This window comes from Nilaparvata lugens, chromosome 3 (genome assembly GCF_014356525.2).
Source record: "Nilaparvata lugens isolate BPH chromosome 3, ASM1435652v1, whole genome shotgun sequence".
Taxonomy (NCBI): domain Eukaryota; kingdom Metazoa; phylum Arthropoda; class Insecta; order Hemiptera; family Delphacidae; genus Nilaparvata; species Nilaparvata lugens.
In genome coordinates, this window is record NC_052506.1 from 68,242,037 (window position 1) to 68,257,454 (window position 15,418).

The 15,418-nt window shown below is 33.4% G+C and overlaps 1 protein-coding gene across 1 annotated transcript; it reads right to left on the minus strand.

Annotated features, from left to right (window-relative positions):
- Positions 1 to 161: 161 nt before the first annotated feature.
- Positions 162 to 14,636, minus strand: LOC120350275. Its single transcript, XM_039422872.1, has 3 exons — positions 14,614 to 14,636; positions 12,211 to 12,460; positions 162 to 426 (listed from the first exon to the last, which is right to left on the minus strand). Exons 1-3 carry the CDS (start codon positions 14,634 to 14,636, stop codon positions 181 to 183), a joined length of 519 nt encoding a protein of 172 aa, XP_039278806.1. The 3' UTR covers positions 162 to 180.
- Positions 14,637 to 15,418: the final 782 nt, after the last annotated feature.

Here is a 15,418-nt window from a genome sequence, read left to right on the forward strand (position 1 = left end):
CTTACTCAGAATGCAACTGCTTGCAATATCATTTCAAAAAGTGTTGAGTTATAATGAATATTTTTGAAGACAAATTTCCAATTAATGTAGGGTGTTTTAGTTTGTCGTATCAGCTCTTACACTGTAGATAATTGAAATAATTTATAGGCTATAAATTATTGTCAGTTATCAATAGGAACATTATTTTAACAAGATCAAATCAAGTGGAATGAATGGCACCTTTTTCTTAGCCTCGATGCTCTTATCCATGTAGTTGGATCGTATGGCATGACGACTGAACGTGTAGGTGGACTCCTTGTCGGCAGAGGCCTCCGAATAGTGGTCGCACACTTCTCCACCTGCATCGTTAGCCACGTGGTTGCTATCCACCAGTGGCATTGCCAAGTGTGGTGACTGCTTTGCATTCGCAATTCCGCGCAATCGCAACTGGAACACACAAAAACCAACAATTGCACAATAGAATGTCGGAAGGCATTCTGCAGGAAACAAAACATTTCAGCCTGTATTCTCCAAACAGTATTCAACCTTGTCTTTGACTGAAAATGGTAATTTTTTCAATAATAATTCTATATTTTGTTTGTGATGTGTACCGTACTGTATTTGAAGAATTCTTCTAATAAGAAGTAGAGGCAATTGGAATTGATTCAATAGTAAAATACTGTGTTATTGCCTTTGATAAAATCTGTTCCCGTATAAATATATTGAATTGTCATTCACACACTATTGATGGTGAATATGTATTTGCGAATCTGCGATACAATATACTCAGAGCTTAAATTGTAAAAATAAAGGTTCTGATACGGTAGGGGGAACCAAGAAGGGGGTAAGGGGTCCTCACCCAGAAAAAATTACCATTCTCTCTGTCTTTTTTTTTCTCTCTCTCAGAGAGCGTAAAACAATATTGATCTTGAATCAATTCACAAAATTTCTGTAGATGGTAATGACATTCACTACTGCAGCTCAGTTGAAAATTTAGGCATTATCATGAACTGGTCAGGACAAGTGAACATGAGACATGTAAAAAGGTATTCTCTGTCATGCATTCATTGAAGAAAATGCACGAGAACCTCCTTAGAAACATTAAATTATTATTGGTTCAATCTCTCATTTTTCCACATTTAAGTATTGTAATTCTGTTCTCAACGACAAGCAAGTCACTCTGAATGATAAACTACAGCGTTGCCAAAATTATTGCCTACGTTTTGTCTACTCTCTTCAACGTCATCAGCATAATGACCCCTACGCACATTGCCAGTTCAACTTAAAGCTTCCTGATCAAAGACTTTTTTCGAATAGTTAAGCTTGTCAGAGATATCTTTAAATAGAAATCTGAACTATTTTCAAGATGATTTCAAATTTGTTTCTGAAGGTAGGAGGATGCTTCACATACTAGAAGCGGAAAAAGTAATTTAAGGATCATCTTCCTTAACATTACACACGTCCTTAATATTCCACTATCTTAATATTACCCAATCATCGAACTAATATTTTCACGAAATCCTTCTTAGTTAGTGCTTGTCGTGCATGGAATGCACTTCCTGTTTCTATCAGGTAATCAGGTCCATCGAGAGCCGAGCAAGCTTCACCCTGAATTTAAAAAAACAAATAGAATAAATTGTATATACAGTATATAAACTCATATTATTTGAAATATCCACTGCAGTACTGCTGTATATTGCTGAAAGTTGATTACCCTGATCCAATATTAGCCTACTTCATTTCAATAATCAATGATTTTATTTTATTTACTTACACAATTTTTCGCATTATAAATGTTATATCTTGTTCTAAAACTCCCATATGTATTGAAATAAAAACTTCTACAACATTTTTCATTTGAAAACAAATTTTAAGTTGAATAAATTAAATTATTAACGTTTTGGTAGAGAAGGTAGGATATTTTGAATATTCTTTCCGAAAAATGGACATTAATATATAGTCCAAAGCTGCTCCTATTTCCTTTCATGATGTTATTATGACACAAGACAAACCGCTATTGATATTGATAGATCATATTATTATAAGTTAATTCTAAAGTTGTCAATTAGATAGAAATTAAATTGAGTTACATGTTAGTTTAAATCCAAATTGTCACCCCTAAGCTTTTGGTTTCAAGCTAAGATCAAAGAAAGGAATCACATAAAGGTAGTCAATAATCAAAGCGATTGAATGAACTCTATCCAGATTTATGCAAATTCACATTAAAATGATCCCACTTTAATACTCAAATTCGATTTTTCACTTGAACTAATTGATATTATGCATTAATCCACGCACATCGGACAGCGGCATTGTTATTAAATATGTGCGACGATCCGATGCTCTTGCTCTCCTAGAACTTTCCAAGAAGCAAAAGGGTCTTAGAGATCGTGATTTGGGTTTCAATTCGGAGAATATTGTTTACATCAATCCCTCGCTCACCAAGGAGAATAGACTTCTATTCAAAAATGCTCGTTTGTTGAAAAAGACTCACAATATAAAATATGACTGGCTAAGAAACTGGAAAATATTGGTTAGAAAAGACAGTGATGATCAAGTGCATGTGATAAATAGTCAGGCAGATTTGGAAAAAAATTATGAAGAAATTTGAACAAAAATCATAAACACTAGTCTTTAACGATCAGGGTTTTTAATTGGTTTTTGATTAGTGAAAAAATCTGTTGTACTGTGGGCTTTAATTTGTTTACTAGCAATTATTTTTATTTCCATGTTCGAATAGGAGTAATTAATTGATTTTTAATTTGATTCCCGATAATAATATTTCTAAAATGGACGAGATACTTTTTTGTTTACGTGCGGTGTATTGTATTCTTCTTTATGCCTGATCTGTTGCTAGTACTCGTGTGATTATATATTTTGATGATGGCTGTACATATAATAGATCTAATAACAGATAATAGCATTTTAATAGCTTACACACGATTACCTCAATCTAAAGAAACCATGTTTCAATTTCTGATATCATGATATATTTTGAATAATATGAATACTCACAATATTGATTGGCTCACTTCCCGTCCTACATTTATTTTATTATTTCTATTCAAAATTTTCTGTGTTAATTTTTTTTGTTGAGTGGGCGCGTGAGTCTTTTCAACAATTTTTTTCCTTCAAGTGCTTGTTATAATAATATTTAGCTAAGGAGCTCAAACGTAGTTTTTTTTTTCTTTCATGATGAGAATACATTATGATCTTGTGTGCGTGTGTGTGTGTGTGTGAATGTGTGATTCTTTCAATCTTTCGTAATATTCCAATCATATCATGTATTATGTGCATATTAAATAATGTATTATTTTTTTCCATTCTGAATGGAAGAATTAAATAATAATATTGTATGTTACTAAAGTCTGTTGACGAAGTAATGACTCTCATATATTTCGGGTGGCTTCAATTTGACCGTATTTCATCAGAATATACAAGGAATTAGAGGTAATTTTGATAGCTTGTTAACTTATATCAGTTGTTGGAGTCGCAGGCCTGCAATTCTGATATTGTCCGAGGTATGGTGAACTCAAGTGATGAGGCATCTCAATTCTACATCGATGGTTATGAGCAAATTCCCAGTATTTCCAATTTTACTCTTGCTACTGGTATAATAGCTTACTACTCAATTGAATTGTCTGATTTTGTATGTGAGAGTGTAGATGGTTACATCGAGGGTGCGGATTTGATAACTCTGCGATGTAGCTCATATAACTACCAATTTAAATTTTATGTCTCTATCGCTGGCATGGCTTTTTGAGCGGTTTTTAACAAGTTGTCTAGCGCTGTACTAGAAAACTTGCCGGCAGGCGATTCCATCATATTGGTGATATAAATTTGAACATACTGAATAATGACAATAATGATTATAAAGTTGATGGCTATCTTGATATATTGAGTTTTTACGGTTTTGAGCAAATTATAAACATTTTACCAGAGTAACAGATTCTTCTTCCACATGAAAGAAGTGAAAGAAGCATATATATTTCAGATCACAAAATTTTTCCCATTTTGTTGAAGGTACTGTAATAGAAACATCAATAGGTGACCACAAAGCTGTAGCCATAACGCTCAGTCAAAATAATAGGCTAGATAATAAATGTGTTATTGGGGAGAGGGTTACTCTAGACTATGGGCCCTTACAGGAAATGTTGCGCTCTCATGACTGGAGTGATGTTCTCTTCAGTGATGACTTAGATTTCAAATTTTATACATTTCTAAACACTTTGAATGAGTATATTGAATGTTCCAAATCCTCTAGAATAATAGTGGCAAGAGGGACGCATTTAAGAAAACTTAAACCTGGATAACAAATGGTTTATGTGAAGCAATCCATTCCCGAGATAAATTGATTAAAAAGTTAGAAGAAATTCAGAAAATACTCAAATAAAAGCCAAATTGAAATTATTTCCAAGAAAATCAAATCCTGGATCAAAATAGAAAAAGAGAAATATTATTATACAATTAATGACCTGCCACCTCAAAAAAGTGGTCTATCTTGAATAAATTATGTGGTAACTCTAATAAGAAAAGTAGTAACAATAAACTCAAAATTGAACATGGTAATAATTATAACGGATCCTTGTGATTTGGCCAATCTTTTCAATAGGTTTTTTGTTGATGTCTCTAAAGAAGTAGCATCTTCAGTCACAACCGGTGCTGATCAGGAGTTGGTAGAGACTGACGATTTCTTTCAAATTCCCCACTGCCCACATTCTATTTTTTTGAGCCAGTAACATATGATGAACTCCTCTTGTATATGAACGACTTGAAGCAAGGAAAGGCTCCAGGGGATGATGGTGTATCATCAAAAATGATAAAGTCTATTGCAACTGTTGTGATTCCCATTCTGATTGATATTTTCAATCATAGTTTATCAAGGGCTAATTTCCAACAGCAATGAAACTAGCCAAGGTAATTCCTATTTTTAAAAGTGGTTCAAAATCTTAATTAAACAAATATAGACCAATCTCACTGTTATCGATTTTTTCCAAGCTTCTGGAAAGGGTAGTCAAAAAAGAATATTATGCTTTTTAAATTCAACAATTTTTTTTATGCACGTCAATTTGGTTTCCGTGAAGGGTGTAATACGGGAATGACTCTTGAGAGCTTCATGTCAACATTATATAATAGCCTGAATGCCAGAGTTGCTCCTCCGGTATCTGGTCTTTTCTTAGATATCAGAAAGGCCTTTGATACAGTTAAACATTCGCTACTGCTTGACGAACTAAATAATTGGTTCAGATCATATTTGAGTGAAAGAGTGCAGTATGTTGCCCTGGGGGATGCCAAAAGTGAGATCCTGGAAGTGGACTGTCGGGTCCCGCAGGGTTCAGTACTTGGACCAGTTTTATTTCTCATTTTTATAAATGACCTTTTCTCAGGTAATTTTAATGGTATTCCAGTTTCCTTTGCAGATGATACTGCTTTCTCTTATTGTAATACAGACGTGCAAAACCTAAATAAAATTATGCAAAAAGATCTGAATAGAATGCTTTCCTGGTTCAATAAGAATGGCCTAGCCCTAAACCTCTCTAAAACTAAATATATATTATTTACATTGTCTACTCCTTGGCAACTCCTTCACCCATTAAAATTTCATACAATTTCTTGTAGTCAAATCAATTGTGATTGTGGTACTGTGGCAGCACAAACTGATTCCATCAGGTATCTAAGTCTGATAGTGGATGAGAAACTCTCTTGGTCTCATCACATTTGTAAATTAAAATATTATCTCCGCCATATTCTAAAAACATTCTACCACCTTGGAAAATTAATTCCTTCAGTTGTGCTCAGGCAACTCTATTTTGCTCTGGTGGATTCCAAATTGAGTTATGGCATTAGTTGCTGGGGATCCACCTACAAAACCCATCTAGCACCTCTAATTGTGCTTCAAAAAGCCATAATACGATGTATGAAGGGTGTGAGCAGGATCGAACACTCTTTTCCTATCTTTCAATTTTTCAATCGTTTGCCATTGCGCTATAAATATGTTTTCAAAGTCTTATCATCCTTTTACATGTTATCAGGCAATCGAAGTCGGCAAATGTTCGAGAATGATAATGTATACAGAACTAGAAGAGTAGTTGAAAATTTAGCTAGACACCCCAGAGTGTATAACACTTTTTTTCAGAAATCCTTTGTCTTTTTGGGGCCAAAATTTTCCAACTATCTACCTGATTATATAAGAAATATTGAGAACAAAATACTTTTGAAAAAACAAATATCAAAATGGCTTACTGGATGTCTGCCTGAAACTATTGAGAGTTATTTTCCTGTAATTATCTGATTCCCATTCTATTATAATACTTCTTTTACCTTTTTTGCACATACCAACTTGGAAGAGAAAGATGTGTGAGTGTGTGTGTGAATGTAGCATTAAAAACTTTTTTTCACTGACCTCCTACTTGCATACAAATTGTAAATAATTTAGCAAGTAGTATTTTTATTTTGACAGGAACTAACTGTATAGAAGTTTATATATCTTTATTTCACTGAGTTGTGTTTTTTTGTCAAAATAAAAAACGATTTGATTCGAATATTTATGATTGTAGAGTTTAGGACATGTGGAATCAGCCACAATAAATGTTATACTATTATGAATGGACTCTTATGTATGAATGAACTTCCATGGAAGAAAGAATCAGTGGATTGGCTGCTTTTACACTTTTGGATGAGTGAAACGAAAAGTAAGCAACAGGCTATGCCAAAAATTCCAGAATAAGCAAGAGATCCATGGATACCAGAGTCATCAAATTCCGAATCAACCTAATTTGGAATTTAATCTCCAATTGCCAAAGCAAAAATAACATGATCACTGCTAATTTGATAACTGTCAACGAGAAATATTAATTGCCAATGAATGAAGTCGAGGGCGACTCTTAAGCCCTGCCCCATATCCTAAAAAATTCGCAGACTACTCTTCTACAGAGCACTTCCAACACATCAATTGATTATTTGAATGATTTGACACAATAATTCTCATGCCAAGTTGTGGCCTAATCTCAAAAACGATTATAACAATTTTGGTAGGATTTAGATTATAAATTTTCCACAAAAATAATTTTATCTTTAAATTCCCATAGCGAAGCACGGGTGCCCTGCTAGTATCATATACAATTCAATAATTTTTCCTCAATTTATATTGATTATAATATATTTATTATGTTAAAATTTTGCTGCATTGTGTTTAAAAGTGTATAAGCCAGTATAATATATTGTAATCTACCTGGATAAAGTACACAATCAATCTTCTGTATGTCCTGGAAGTAATGAATGTTTGTTATTTCTAATTTCTAAAAAGTTGCCTAAAATCGTATGAATAAAAAAGTTTGTAAGTCCGTATGATTAAACAAAACAGACGTCGTAACATTGTTAAATTTGTATATGAATCTGTAAAGGCTGAGCAAATTCATAGAAACGCACGCTAGATTATCAATTTCTGTTTACAGAAGTCCAAGTACACTGGTCTCGGCAGCAGGATTAAGAGATAACAGCTTTGGGAATGGTTTACTGGTACCAGAGGTAATCAATTTTGCATCCAGTTTGCAAATCCCACTATGATGTCATGACGGCCTTTTCAATTCGTGTCTAAGCTGCGACCAAATTTAATTCAATTTGCAACCAATTATTAGTTGATATTTCAAAGATAGTGTACTTGCTCATCAACAATTTTATTTATTCTAATAAAAAGTTTTTATTTTAAGAAGTTTATCATTCCAAGTTTTTTTTTCTACTTCCGTTCATCTCATAAGTATTGTGGTCCGTTCCCTTCATTGTATAAGTGTGGTCGGTTAATGACAGCTTGAAAGTTTGTTACACCATCTATGTTTCAAAAATTATAATTAATATTATTGATGAAAATATTGAACATAAACCAATTACAGATTTGTATGATGCAGGACTACCTCAAGTGTCTCCTATTATTTAAACAATAGCATGGATTGTAATAATTTTGCTATAACAGCTTAGTAGTTAAGGCCTAAGACTCGAACTGCTACTTGTATAAATGAATTCGAAAATGGAAGTTTGACTGTAATGAATAAATTCAGCATTATTGGTATGAGGGCGTTTCCGAAGCTCATGACTCAAAAATGAAATGGGCTTTTCTTTTGAGGAAAGAATTTTTAGCCGCGGATCTTCAATCCAGTGTGAAACCTTATCAAAGCACATTGTTAGTGGTGAGCTCATAGAAATTGAGCCGAGACCATGAATAGAGAGGATATAAAAAGATGAAGACTCGAGCCGGAATGTTTCTGAAAGATTATTCAGTGCAGCACAGCTTCTGAATCGAATATAAAGTGTAAGATAAGAGCAATACAGAAAAGATAACCTTCATTTTGTTCACCAGCATTTCCCTTCATCTTTTTGCACATGAATGCTTTTGAAACCCCACTCTCGATAAGCTAAATATCTTATGGGCCATTATTCGTCGATCTTGTGCTTCAATAAGTTCTCCTCTTCTCATTCTCCTTTTTCACAACTCATTCATAAGAAACATGGACAAATAGAGAGAATATATCTATACCGGTATCTTTATTGATACATCTGAATAAAATTGGCAGTCTACAAAGTGAATTGTGAATCTATTTTATTTTTCGGATCCATCATATTTGTCTCCATATTATACAGAAGAACGAGGCAAATATTACTATCAATGATGCGATTCATTTGAAAATAGTAGAGACAATTTCCATTCCAATTTGATTTTAAAATAAATTGATGTGATATACTAGGCACAGTTCTAGTAGGCTACGTAAGCTAGTAAGCTTAGTTCTTGGAATAAACCTACTTGGTATATCCTGTGGGATCCAAATCAATGAAATATATATCCTCCCCTAAAAAACTTAAGATGCTAAAATGTGAATGATTTGAGAAACAGTTCCTGACTTGAGTAAATAACAAAATTATGAAATTGAAAACAAGTTCTTTCCTACTCATCCCTGTACTTTTATGCAGGAGATATCATTTCTAGAGCTTATTTGTTTGATAGTCGAAGAAGATCCCAATCTTTGCACGAGTCTCAACTCAACTTTGAAGACTATGAATTTTTCCCTGAAGCTTTCTTGTCTTGGATTCAAGTGAGTGTGGTGGATTACTGTAGGTACTCTCATACGTGAATTGCCACCCTGTTGATTTAATATTCAGAAGAAGCCAACGTGACGATATAATATGATATGAACTTTGAACTTTATCTTGAAGTGAGTTTCCAAGTAAAGCTTCCCACTGGCAATATGCATGCTGTAACAATAAAATTACATTTGAAGTTTTCTTCAGGTCTCTTCACTGTGAAATTGGATACTGAGATGCAGGTTGATATCAACACAGTTTGCAAACAGTCACGTAATTGATTTCACCTGTAACACGTGTTACTATATTCTGTTTGTGATGGAATGAATGACAAACAACAACTAATAGAAAAACAAGAATATCTATCTGCAATTAATTGGGAAGTCAATAAATCTTTTTTTCCTCCATAGTATCAAAATGTTGAGAGGCAATTGAAATTGATTTATTCCACATTTATATAATGCTGATTATAATAATTATTGTGTATTTTGCTGTTTGAGCAACATTTCTCTCATAACTAGATAGGATATTAAGTCATTACATTGACATTTATAAATGCGATCCATACACAATTCCTTGGTGGAATTCTATAGATAGCTATCAATATTTAATGAAGTGCTGCTAACAAAAGTCGTGGGTTCGAATCCTACCATACACATGGCTCATTCATTACACATGGCATCATCCATAAATAAAAACTACGTGTAATTAATAACAAATTGTAAACAAGAATCATATTTTTGGTATTGGAACTTAAAATAGTAAAAATGAAGCATGTTTATCTACATTTATCAAAACCATTGTCAACTTTATAAAACAATGTAACACAATATAATTCCGTACCGTATGGTCTTTGTATGATATTCACAATGTTGGAATGTATTGGTAACAAGCAAAGGACATTATATCTCTTTCGTGTTTGAAATTCCATTGCTTGTTTCCATTGGGGTGATTATAGATTTCATCGGAATTCAGAACTGAATCCGTAGCTCGTCAAAAAAGCTCAACAGTGAATTGATGAAAGTTGTCGAAAGTGAGAATGTCAGATGGAATTTCAGATCAATTCAATACAGGATGATTATTATGTGAATCTGTCTATTCATTACACAAAAATGATCTGTAATGAAATTGTTACATTTACCTACTTCTATAGGCATATTTCACCTAGAAAAATGTATTAGGAGTAGTTGAGAGCATTAAGATCATGAAAATATTGGATTATTTTCATAAAATAATCAAAAACGTCGATTTCAAAATTGAATTAATGTAGAATAGATGGAAACATCACATTTTCGTTACCCGAAAAGGTTTGTCTACTGTTTGAGTGCAATAATTTCAACAAAATATGATTTAGATTTTTGAAAATCATTGTACATACATCCATATCCAGATCTAAGAGCTACAAGAATCTAAAGCGGCGAGTAGGCCTATCCTATTCTTCCCTTCGAACTTTGATACCTTTTTTGAAGGGTCATCTTGAAAGATAGTTCATAATTGAATTATATATATCAATTTCTAAGTATGCGGGTTATGAAGATAGGAATCATAGAATAATAGTACCAAGAATTGAAAGATTTGTGATCTAGGGAAAATTATAAAGAATATCGGTTTATTGGAAAATTCCGATAGAGGGACCCATATTAATGAGATCGAATTCATACCTCACAAGTTATAAATTAACTCACAGAATTATACTTCTACTTGAAGAACTTTATGATAGACTAGCGAGCTGAAAAAAAGCGTTCTATTTCTCAATATTGGTTGTTACCAACAACTCCTTATTTTGAGTGCTGGTGAGAAGTAACAAAACAGAAACTATTAAACTTGAAATATAATGAACTTGAATAATACAATACATCCTGGAACGGTTTTAATATCTATCCATCTTACACAAAGATCTGAAATGACTTGTTTTTTCAACTGAGAAACGTCATTATGAATTGTCATCTACATCAGCTTCATGTTGCTTTGAGTTGGATGCTAACCACATTGAACAGGAAAATAATTAATATTGAATCAAACTCTCATCAGAGACTCGATTATGTGGCAAAGAGTATAAAGTGAAGCACCAAAAGTGAACTTCAAGCAGCAAATTACACTGATCGATTGATCTCGACTTCTACTGCACGTTTATTATGTACCATGTACAACAGCTATACAATGAATAGCTCAGGCGAAGCAATTATACTTTATTAGAAACTAACAAATTGCTGGTTTGGAATCAGGATAAGCATCAGGATAGCTGCAATAAAGGTACCTAAGGGTTTTGATCAATTTCCATTTTTGATGATTCTTTGAGATGATAAATAGATAATTTCAAGAGAAATGTTGTTTGAATGTTCGGAAGTTTCATCTATAATATTGAGAATAGAATTCTTATCAATCCAATTTCTCATTTGAACTCCTCACTCTTCTGAGTAATGATGAGTAATTTTTGATTCATAATTCGAATTCAGTTGGTTTATTCATTCTTCTTTTTCACTAATTTACATAAGTTCTAATAATTTTTTTTGTGGAGAAATATCAACAGTCTTTTTATTATAACTCATATAGAATTTAGTGTTCCATTGATGAAGGAGGTATACATTGAAATCAACTAAGGGAAGTTCTCAACTCTTTGTGAATTTGTGATGTGAAGCTTCTTTTTTGTATAGTAGAAACTATGAGTTGAAATCGGCCTGGTTCAGTGTTTGTAAACCTTCCAAGGAATTTGAAGGTTCTTCAATTGAAGCATCATCTGTCTGATCAATGTTGTGTTTTTCCAAGAAATGTTCTCAAGTTTCCAGTAATTTTTATTGTGGAAAGTACAGTTATGCATACTTCATAACTGTATATAATCATGGAATTATATCACGCTTTCTACTGGATATAAGTACTCCAGTTGAAATAGTTGTATAATACATCGCAAAAAGTTGAATGGATTTGATTTGAGACCATACTATAGTGGGATTCACTTTATAGTGTATACTTACAGCAATCCTCATAAATAACACCATATAGTTGATTTAACTATAGTATCCATATCACGCCATGACAACTGCTATTTTGCTATCCTGAAACTGCTTGGTATCAGACCAAGTTTGAAGTGAAAGAAAAAACTGGAAGCATTGGAACAAGAATTGATATGAAGCCGCAAATGAAACATGTCGATAGCGTTACCTTGAAAAAGCACAGTTTGACTGTATCTTTTTTCTTGTCAGTGGAAGTTGACGTGTATTTAGCTGTGGCTCTGGAGAAGTGTTGCAGTGATCGATGCTGACGCAGCTTTCCTGCTGATAGAATGTTGTTCGTCAGCGACGCTGATTCATTGGCCAATGCTGAATCCCCTCCTCCTCCTCCTCCACCACATACTGCTCCACTCGATCCGGCATCAACTGCAAAAAATCGTCCAATAGCAGATATTTGGCAACTGAAAATAGAACATCGATTGCCATGTGAGTAGTGAGTACGCTAGCACAAGTGTCTATCACATTTCACGAGAAAACCGAATCGATCCCACTTTGGTTGTTTGGTGATGTGGAAAGCAACAAACAGCAAACCAAAAGATGCGTACAAATTTATGCGCCGCAAACGTGCGCCATGCGCTCTCCATGAGCTGATAATACAACATGTATATGTATCATTTCAGATATAGTAAAATGATAAAGTACACATCACTGATGAAGAATGCAAGGCGTGCGTTTGCGGCGCATAAAGCTGCGTTTACACCAAAGTTAACTTAATCCTTATAAATTCTATTAGATTGAACGGAGCTTGACAAACACATAATATGTTCATCATGTGTATGATAAGTTATGTTCAATCTAATAGAATCTACAAGGATTGAGTTATTAACATTTTGTTAATAGCTTTGGTGTAAACGCAGCTTTAGTCTGTACATAGTTTGCATACATACTTTAGTCTGCAATTCACAATAAAACATGATAAAAACAATTATTGCTCAACAAAAGCAAATAATAATAATAGGTCTAATAGTACTGAGGATGATGCCCACATAAGCTCTTAGGCTTGTGCGTGGGTAATGAGTGAGAGGGATGATGAGAGATGACGACTACTTTTTGGGTAGTCGGGACGGACGACTTATCTTCTCATCCGAAAGATATCAAATTGAGAGAATATATTTTTGTATTTTTCATACTAACGATTGATATATTATATTCAATTTAGTAGTAATTTGAAGGAAATTTTGAAATCAAAGAAGAATAAATTTAGAACATCTCAAATCTTCAGAACGATTTTGACAAATGTATATTGTTGTATGCACTGATACACCTTGCCAGTTTCCCTGGACCGAATAACACATAACCAGGACAATAGTAAGTCTTAACTGATCTGCTTTTAATTTATAGTCGATATAGTCGATTAAATGTTGTTCTAGAAGAAAAGTGAGTAGAAATGAGAATCAAGTTCTTGAAGTGCGAGTAGTTAGAATGGAAGAGTATCCTCAACTTTAATCCTCCATAATAATATCATTAGAGGAGTCATTTTCCAAAGTTGTGATTGGTTTTTACTGGTTATATCATTTCATAATATAACATGTCTATTTGATTAACTATTTAGACTAGAAATTCAGAAGATTTTGAATTGAATTGCTGCAATTTAAGGCGCATCACTTACACTCAACCCTCTAATACAATGCTAGAACAACTAATTAACTATTTTGCTTTTATATATACCTTTCTACGAACCCCACTATCTTAGAAACGTCTAAAGAGCTCCTTTCACCATTATTAATTGAATAATGAAGAATAGTGTATTAAAAATCAATTATTGCTTTTTGTGTTATGAATAGAAAACTGTATGAGATTTCTATTGTTGTATAGCTAATTTGTTGATATTTACATGCACGTCTGCTTAAACTAATATTCATTTGAAGGGATTTTAAAAACTGCAAGTCTCATTCGTTCAATCTTAGTTGTCAGTTTCTTCAATAGGGTGTGATAATTTTATTTTCCATTTGTAATAATCCTGAAGAAACTATCATTAAATTCTCTGTTTGAAACTTTTTTTTGAAAAGAAGAACTATGGAAAAATTGTTGGAGATAAATTGAACCCAGTTCGGATGAGTGAATCGGCGCAAATAATCCATTTGATCACAGAAGTTAGTCCTTGTCCACAATGACACAGATGCAAGAAATCCCTGAAGCTATCTTATGGATTGTTCCGAGAAAGCTCACCATTACAAATGATTTGCAGGGTGCAAGATACAAGATACAAGACGCAACTTGAAATTGCTTTTGTCTTTTGAGGAAGCTACTCCAAAAGAATTCCTTGCCCTGCCATTATACAGTATTACGCTCGTTGCATCACTGTCAAATAAGCCTTTGAATGCTCTTCAGAAGTTCAAAAACGTTCTTAGTCTCATCTCAAGTCTCCTCTCTCAAGTATTAATAAGACAGTCCTGGAATTAGTGGCTTGGAATGCAATGGAATGAATTGAGAAGAGATATTTCAAAATCTCAATTTTATTTATTGATTTACCTGAATAACCCCTCAAATCTCAGTTGAATTTACTACAAAAAAATTTGAGTACCAAATAAGATGTGAACAATAACACAGCTACCTTATGACGTACTGCGAAGTCATTAATATTCAAGATTGCCAATAGTTTATGAACATTTTCATCATTATTATTCAAGCGAAAGAACTTGAATGACAACAGCGCTGCCAAAGCATTTTCATTTCCCAATGCGTCACAAACTCTAGATTTCATTGACACATTAGATTTATCCTTTCAGGAATGAACTGCAATTCAATTTATACAGACGAAACTGTCTTTTTCGAATAATATTGGTTCGAAGTAATAATGAAAGAGATTTTTCATAACATTAGAGATGGCTTGAGTAGTATTTGAGTGGAAATATTACATAAGAAGCTATAGGAAGAGTATAAGAAATGATAATATTACGATGAATTAGGGCTTATGAGAACAGGGTATCAAGTAGTACTCTCTCCCTGACGACAGGGGTAGATTATGCAACAAGGCTCACACCATTTCCAGATTAGTGTTTTCAATAAATTGAGTTGCCTGATCCTAACGACTGACATCATTACTTTTTAGGTGCAATAATTTATTAGATTCTCTATATTTTATGATATTAGGCGATGCGTAGATTTTCAATTGGTAAATATCTAATGGCTTTGGAGTCTATTTTTGAACCGCTAAACATGAAAATTCAGCCTATCCAAGCACTCCATACAAATCAGGAGGATACTCCGAGTCTCCGATCTCCGGTCTCCGATCAAACTTTGCATCTAATGATTTGGCATTAAAAGTGGATAGAGAGTGTTTGAAGAGTTGTAGATTCCACAAGATATTTCTCTTTGAAAAAAAAGTTGAAACTCCAAGATCCAACCTTGGACTGAAG

What these genes read in the sequence shown, in the direction of transcription:
- LOC120350275 (XM_039422872.1), bottom strand. Translation starts at nt 14,636, where the DNA reads ATGACTTCGCAGTACGTCATAAG. An exon ending in ACTTCGCAGTACGTCATAAG is followed by an intron (nt 12,461 to 14,613) that starts GTAGCTGTGTTA and finishes TTCTATTTTCAG; the next exon opens with TTGCCAAATATCTGCTATTG. An exon ending in TCAAACTGTGCTTTTTCAAG is followed by an intron (nt 427 to 12,210) that starts GTAACGCTATCG and finishes TGTGTGTTCCAG; the next exon opens with TTGCGATTGCGCGGAATTGC.